Source organism: Seriola aureovittata, chromosome 3 (assembly GCF_021018895.1).
Source record: "Seriola aureovittata isolate HTS-2021-v1 ecotype China chromosome 3, ASM2101889v1, whole genome shotgun sequence".
NCBI lineage: Eukaryota > Metazoa > Chordata > Actinopteri > Carangiformes > Carangidae > Seriola > Seriola aureovittata.
Genome location: NC_079366.1, coordinates 19,615,127 through 19,623,240, shown reverse-complemented (window position 1 = coordinate 19,623,240; position 8,114 = coordinate 19,615,127). Strand labels below are relative to the sequence as shown.

The 8,114-nt window shown below is 35.4% G+C and overlaps 1 protein-coding gene across 2 annotated transcripts; it reads left to right on the top strand.

The window, feature by feature from the left end:
• The first annotated feature begins 3,421 nt into the window (after window positions 1-3,421).
• On the top strand, window positions 3,422-8,057 carry primpol (primase and polymerase (DNA-directed)). 2 transcript variants are annotated; one of them, XM_056371735.1, is made up of 14 exons: window positions 3,422-3,542; window positions 4,154-4,520; window positions 4,650-4,744; window positions 4,852-4,990; window positions 5,272-5,419; window positions 5,528-5,630; window positions 5,723-5,871; window positions 5,996-6,158; window positions 6,251-6,348; window positions 6,499-6,585; window positions 7,074-7,182; window positions 7,267-7,343; window positions 7,457-7,503; window positions 7,612-8,057. In XM_056371735.1, the coding sequence occupies exons 2-14, from the start codon at window positions 4,341-4,343 to the stop codon at window positions 7,843-7,845; spliced, it is 1,629 nt and encodes a 542-aa protein (XP_056227710.1). In that variant the 5' UTR covers window positions 3,422-3,542; window positions 4,154-4,340; the 3' UTR covers window positions 7,846-8,057. The 2 variants fall into 2 exon arrangements, with proteins under 2 accessions (XP_056227710.1, XP_056227709.1); XM_056371734.1 differs by having other exon boundaries at window positions 5,720-5,871.
• Window positions 8,058-8,114: the final 57 nt, after the last annotated feature.

Below are 8,114 nucleotides of genomic sequence, written 5' to 3'. Positions count from 1 at the left end.
GGCATAAAAATTCATAAAAACGTCATAGTATAGTAAGGCATAAAAAGTCATAAAAACGACAGTATAATAAGGCATTAAATGTCATAGTATAGTAAGGCATAAAAAGTCATAGTATAGTAAGGCATAAAAAGTCATAGTATAGTAAGGCATAAAAATGTCATAGTATAGTAAGGCATAAAAAGTCATAAACACGACAGTATAATAAGGCATTAAATGTCATTGTATAGTAAGGCATAAAAAGTCATAGTATAAAAAGTCATAAAAACGTCATAATATAGTATGGCATAAAAACATCATAGTATAGTAAGGCATAAAAAGTCATAGTATAGTAAGTCATAAAAAGTCATAAAAACATCATAGTATAGTAAGGCATAAAAAGTCATAGTATAGTAAGGCATAAAAAGTCATAAAAACGATATAGTATAGTAAGGCATAAAAAATCATAGTATAGTAAGGCAAAAAAGTCATAAAAACGACATAGGATAGTAAGGCATAAAATGTCATAAAAACATCATAGTATAGTAAGGCATAAAAAGTCATAAAAACGACAGGATAGTAAGGCATAAAAACGTCATAGTATAGTAAGGCATAAAAAGTCATAGTATAGTAAGACATAAAAAGTCATAAACACGACAGTATAATAAGGCATTAAATGTCATTGTATAGTAAGGCATAAAAAGTCATAGTATAAAAAGTCATAAAAACGTCATAATATAGTAAGGCATAAAAACATCATAGTATAGTAAGGCATAAAAAGTCATAGTATAGTAAGTCATAAAAAGTCATAAAAACATCATAGTATAATAAGGAATAAAAAGTCATAGTATAGTAAGGCATAAAAAGTCATAAAAATGTCATAGTATAGTAAGGCATAAAAACATCATAGTAAGGCAAAAAAGTCATAAAAACGACATAGGATAGTAAGGCATAAAATGTCATAAAAACATCATAGTATAGTAAGGCATAAAAAGTCATAAAAACGACAGGATAGTAAGGCATAAAAAAGTCATAGTATAGTAAGGCATAAAAATGTCATAGTATAGTAAGGCATAAAAAGTCATAAACACGACAGTATAATAAGGCATTAAATGTCATTGTATAGTAAGGCATAAAAAGTCATAGTATAAAAAGTCATAAAAACTTCATAATATAGTAAGGCATAAAAACATCATAGTATAGTAAGGCATAAAAAGTCATAGTATAGTAAGTCATAAAAAGTCATAAAAACATCATAGTATAGTAAGGCATAAAAAGTCATAGTATAGTAAGGCATAAAAAGTCATAAAAACGATATAGTATAGTAAGGCATAAAAACATCATAGTAAGGCAAAAAAGTCATAAAAACGACATAGGATAGTAAGGCATAAAATGTCATAAAAACATCATAGTATAGTAAGGCATAAAAAGTCATAAAAACGACAGGATAGTAAGGCATAAAAACGTCATAGTATAGTAAGGCATAAAAAGTCATAGTATAGTAAGACATAAAAAGTCATAAAAACGCAAGCGTATAGTAAGGAATAAAAAGTCATAGTATAGTAAGGCATAAAAAGTCATAAAAACGACATAGTATAATAAGGCATTAAACGTCATAGTATAGTAAGGCATAAAAAGTCATAGTATAAAAAGTCATAAAAACGTCATAGTATAGTAAGGCAAAAAAACGTCATAGTATAGTAAGGCATAAAAAGTCATAAAAATGTCAGCGTATAGTAAGGCATAAAAAGTCATGAAAACATCAAAGTATAGTAAGGTATAAAAAGTTACAGTATAGTAAGGCATAAAACGTCATAATATAGTAAGGCATAAAACGTCATAATATAGAAAGGCATAAAAAGTCATAAAAAGTCATAGTATAGTATGGCATAAAAAGTCATAGTGTAGTAAGGCATAAAAAGTCATAAAAACGTCAAAGTATAGTACATCAAAAAATGTCATAATATAGTATGTTATAAAAATGTAAAAAAAAAAGTCACAGTATAGTATGGCATAAAAGTGTCATAGTATAGTAAGGCATAGAAATTTAAAAAAATGTCATAGTATAGTAAGTCGAAAAAACTTCAAAAAACGACACAGCATAGTATGTCATAAAAATGTCATTGTAGAGTAAGGCATAGAAATGTCATTGTATAGTGAGGCATAAAAATGTCAAAAAACCTTATAGTATATTGTGGCATAAAAAGTCACAGTATAGTAAGGCATAAAAAGGTCAGAAAAACGTCATAGTACATCATAAAAATGTCAAAAAATTTCATAGTATAGTAAGGCATAAAAATTTCAAAAAAATATTTTAAAAAAAAGGGAAAAAAGTGACTGAATATTAAATGTGCTGTTTGTATAACTGATGGATTTATCAAACAGACATCTCTTCTTCTTTTCCTAACAGGCGCATCCCACAAGGGAGGTCCTCTAGGATGAGGTGTACATATAACATATTCATGATACGATAACTCATTTTCGCAGAAAAATTGTAAAATGTCATTAAATGCATATTAACAGTAGGCTACCTCTTTTTTTTATAGTGCATGTTTACATGATGAATTTCCATTTATTCTTTCTGCATAAAATTTTCCAAAATATAACACTGAGTCTGATATTTCAACAACAATAACATGTTATTATCTATGTTACTATCTTAATTTATTTATGTCATCTCTGACTGGATATAACGTTTTATATGGAGACATGCTAGTTGTCGTTCCCTTTATGCTACTTACCAAAACAAAAAATTATATACAGTAAGTGAGTGAATGAAACTATTTTTCGTGGTCTCATTTTGTTGGCTGTTCCAGTGGCTGTACAGGGCTATTGAAGATACTGAATGGACTGAATGATTACAATAAACTCAATGGTAAAGAAATGACACCAGTTATCTCTTTACAGACTGGATGGATATGAAATGTGGTCTTTTTACAATGCATCTTCATCAGCATCAGTGTTTAAAATCAAGCACCCTGCATTCCCTCAGTCTGCAACGTGAATTTTTACTGTCGCCATGGCAACGGATGCCGGTTTCGTGGTTAGTGGTTGTATTTTTCACCGAACCAAGTAATTCTGTTCATGTAAAGTAACATAACGTTGATAAACACTCCTTATGGAAAACAGTGATTATAACTTAAACTATCACAATTCTAAGTAGCTGGAGACAAAACATTTTTACTTCACGTAGATCATAAACCCTTGAATATAAAATGACTCATTGAAATCGGTTGACAAATATAAACATTATACAGCTTTTTATCCAGAAAAACTGAAGCTCCCCCATTCACTCTCTCTTGTTCACAGGGTAGTCTTGCCCTGTCCAATATGGCGGCGACGTTGACGTACGATCCAGTGGCCAATGCGGCATCTACGTATGATACGACCATAAGACTCCGTTTTGTGACCGGAAACAGCACTGCTTCCAGTTCCGTACGCGCCAAACAGAAAACCAGACGCAGTGAGCGAAGCTGGCGTATTTACGTTTCTATTTGAACTTCTTAATTTAAACACACGAGTAACAAAACTCACTGGACCGTATTATCTCTGCAGCTCAACGAATGGTGAGTTATGCCCGATGACACCACGTTAAAGATAATGTTAATGCTGCTAAATTAACTCTGACATTCGAGTCTGGTTTCAGTGCTGTCATTTAGTCTACAGAGTGTGCTGAGGTTATTTATCTGAGTCAAAGGTCTAAAAGTACCACACTCTAAAAGCACTCCATAACAAGTAAATGTCATGCATTGAAAAAAATCACTCAAGTAAAAGTATGTAATCAGGAAAATGTACTTAAAGTATCGAAAGAGAAAAAAAATGTCCCCAGTGAGTGTTGCGTTGTTACATGTGCATGCGAAGGTTCAGTCACGTTCAGATAGCAAAATTACACATTTTGTTGATTTAAGTGAAAAGAACTATAAATATAACTCCTGCAGTTAAGGGACATTAAAAATAAATGAGCCTTTCTTCAAATACTAATGCATTGTTACTTTTTATTTCATGAACCTTGCAAGTAGTAACTAAAAGTAATTGTGGCATGTGGAGGCGTTTGTCTTGCTGTTGAAGTGTGTTATATTGACAGGCATTTCTTTTATTTTCTTCACCCCATTTACAATAGTGAGGGTAAACTTAAAAAATATAAGGACCAATATATATATAATACACTTTTTTTCAGATGTAAGAATGAGAGGAGAACTATGGTTCAAACATCCATTCTGCTGGTGTCTTTGAATTTGTTTTTCGACCACCTCCACTCCACCGTACTACAACTGACCTCTGACCTCACTTTGGAAGTGGACATATGATGACAAGGTTGCCCTGTAGGTGCATAAAACAGTTGCATTCAAGTGGTAAAGAAGCACATGAGGATGAGTAAGTGGGGAGACCGACTGAAGAAGGTTGAGCAGCTCGCTCAGTCTTTCCAGCTCAATCCTCTGGCCACACGCTACAAACCACGACTGTTGCCATGCCAGCCTTCCTCCGTCTGGAAGCTCTTCCCTCGTCAGAGCCTGGCTATCGGCTTTGCTCAGAGCTGCAAAGAGGTAACACAAGACTCTGCTGACGCTGGACTATCTTGTCAGTTTGTACCTCAGATTTTTTCATCCTTTGTAGGAAGTCATTTTCTGTCTCATCAGGAAAAAATGCTTACATTTGTACCTTGCTTTCTGTAGGCTGTTCATGTTTTTGCACTTGAAAAAGAAAAGTCAACTCTAGGCCAAAGGATCTACCTGGTTACCAGTTACAGTGAGCTGTGGCATTACTACAGGTAAATATTAGCCCTACATTGCAAAATGAGGTGCATCTTTTTCATGTTGTAAAAACAAGTGCTAAAATGTGGAGTGATGGTGATTTATCTCTTAATTTTTTTTTCAGGACTTACACTCAGTCCTTGATGCACTGCTATGAGGTGATTCCAGAGGGTGCAGTTTGTAAGCTTTACTTTGACTTGGAGTTCCACAAGCCCTCGAACAAAGGAGCTGATGGGAAAACTATGGTGTCTTCTCTTATACAGGTAGGGTCCATTATTTATTCACAATTTCCCTGCTACTTTCTGTTCAAACAAGGTTTTGTTGAGCAGCTTGCGTGCACATAAAGATAATGTTTCAGTTGCTGCTCAGTTTACCAGTTAAAAAGCTAAAGAATGTGTTGTAAAAGTGTCCACTTCTTACAGTTGCCTCTGGAGACTGGAAACTCTCATATATGGGAGAATCATCTGGATAGATATGATAGATGTTTTTACTTTCTTACCTTAAAGATGCAAGATTTACCTGTCTGTGTTTTGTTTGTTGACAGTATGTCTGTGACAAGCTAATGGAAGTTTATGGGATTGAATGCTCTGCAAAAAACATCCTCAGTCTTGACTCCAGCACAGAGGAGAAGTTCAGTCAACATCTCATCTTCAATCTCCAAAATGCAGTTTTCAAAGACAACATACACGTTGGTATGTATAGTTTTGCATGTAGGCAACAACAAAAAGAAAAAAAGCCAAACTTTGTTTTAACCATATGTAAGTTCTTCATACATTCTTTCAAATCTTTTCCCTTTTTAGGTAGGTTTATCAATGCAGTTCTTAAACCAGTCCTGAGCAAAACCAAAAATGGAAGTTGCCTTGATGCTGGGATGAATTCAGTGGCAGAAAACAGTGAAACACGGTTTGTTTTTAAGAACTGTGAAAACACATATTTTAATTTCAGTGCCGTCATCACAATATTTAACTTGTTACTCAATGATTTACTGACAGCAGAACACCTGCTGCTCCTGAGGGGAAGGCAGCGGCAACAGGCGAGGTGGCTCAAACTCCACAAACCAAGAGGCGTAAGCAGGAAGAGACGGACCTCAACTTCCTCAAGGTGAAAAACAAGGATGGCCAAGACTGTCTCTTTGTTGATCTTGGTAAGAGAAATCACAAGCTTCAGTTTTCACTTAATTGGGTTAAATAAATTCAGGACCCATTTTACATATTGTAAACCATGCCGGTTTATACATATGGATATTAACTGCAATGGCTACAATGTAGGTGTCTACACCAAGAACAGAAATTTCCGCCTTTACAAGTCATCAAAAGTGGGAAAAAACGCTGCGTTCACTGTGGCAGACGACAACCAGTTCTTTGCTAAACCTGAGAAGGGGATCTCTGCGGAGGAAAGTGTATTCTTGGCATCCTTGGTCTGTAATGTGAGGTACAAAAGTCACTCTTGCAGATTTTTCTGTCTGATATAAATATTAGCGTCAGCAAACCACAGCATTGGAGCTTATTTTTGTATTTCCTCAGCTTCACAGGTCAGAGAATTCTAACTTGGGATGTCCCAGAAACAAACGAATCAAAGACTTGGAGTACTCATTGTCAGCAGGGATCAGCCCCGAATCAAAGTAACACTGAACTGACAAGAATTTCTCTATATATGCATATGCACATATTGTATTATATAATCAGTCAGCGTACCAATATTTTACCTTGATATTTTTAAACATGAATATTTTTAATTAATGTAACTTTTTTCCCCCATCCATCACTTGCAGGCTCCCTTTTTGGCTGCCTTATGTCTCCTCATCAAGAAGTGGACAACTTTGTACTGACAGTGGTTAGAAAGGATGGAATACAAGGAAGTAAGTGTTAGTGCTGTTACAGGTTGTTTTGATTTTCAAAGCATTTGCATGTGTCTAGTTTTGGACCTGGGGTTGCAAATAATGTTCATTTTCATTATCGATTCATATGCTGATTATTTTCTTAATTAAGCGATAAATCTTTTGGCTTATAAAATATCAGAAAACAGTGAAAAATACCTGTCACTAAGTCCTGTCCTAAGGCCTACAGAGTTGACTTCACGTCTTGTTTAGCCTGACCAACCGTCCAAAGCCCAAAGATCAGTTCACAGTGATATAAAACTCAAAACAGCAGCAAACCCTCATATCTCAGAAAGTGTTTGATCATCCTTAACACACACATTACCTATTTTCTTCCATGAAAATGTTATGTACAAATCAATTCTCTCAAATACCGCCCTGCCCCTTGAGTGTGTGTGCGAGTGTACTTAAACTATCATTTATCAGAGTGTACACAATATCTGCCATGTCTCTTATGTTTACCTCAACAGGCATCAGGCGGTGGAACTACTTTGTCGCAGAACAACTACTTGTCTACGACATTGCCAAATACCGCTGGTGTGAAAATGTGGAAAGGTTTCATAAAAGTAACAACATAATGTACGTAAAGTATGTTTCATGTCCTGTAGACGGTCTGTGTGAATGTGCTCCACCTATCTCATTTGGTCTCATCCTCCTCTGCAGGATTGTTGTGGATTTAAAAGAGGAAGTGTGGTACCAGAAATGTCACGATCCTGACTGCAGGAACTTTAGATCTTCAAGTATGTAATGACCATAAAGATTTTATGGATTTAAAATAACTCAAGGGCACGAAATCATGTCTGTAAAGTGATAAATTGTAACCTGTCTCAGATGAACATTTCTCCTGTCACAGGTTGCCCACTGCCACAGGAGATCTGTGTCAGCTACATCATGACACTGGTTTGTTTGCTTTATTTTAACTAGCATCCAGACTCTGTTTAAGTTCAAAGACATGGTGTTCTTCACAATATGCAGCAGCTCATGACCACATTGTGTGTTCCCTGACAGGATGAGGAGGACCAGGCTTACTTAATGGACAATGATGGCAACATTGAACCCAGCCAGGCAGTGAACCAGGCACCACAGAGCACAGTGTGTCCAGAGGAAGAATCTGCTGACGTCTGGGGAGACACACAGGATGACCAGGACTATTTAGAGAGCCTTGACGACTTTGAACAAACCAGCGAGGGGATCTCTGATCAGGTTCTGCTCAGTTGCATGTCAGAGTTTGATTCCCAGTAGAAGGTAATTTTGTCATGCACTGGCTATACGACATCAAATATGCTGTTAAAAGGTAACTTTAAGTCCTCCTTTTGAGCATTTATATGTAGTATAAAAACATGTAATAACTGGTTTTGACCGCAACGTATTTGTAAGTCGATATGAATTTTTATTATTCTATTTGTCAACAACTGTAGCTCCTCCTGTGGACACCCATAAGTGGAGGCTGCTGTATTAACAGCAGACTGACAATATAGTAAAACACTGTTGTAATGACATAAAATATGATT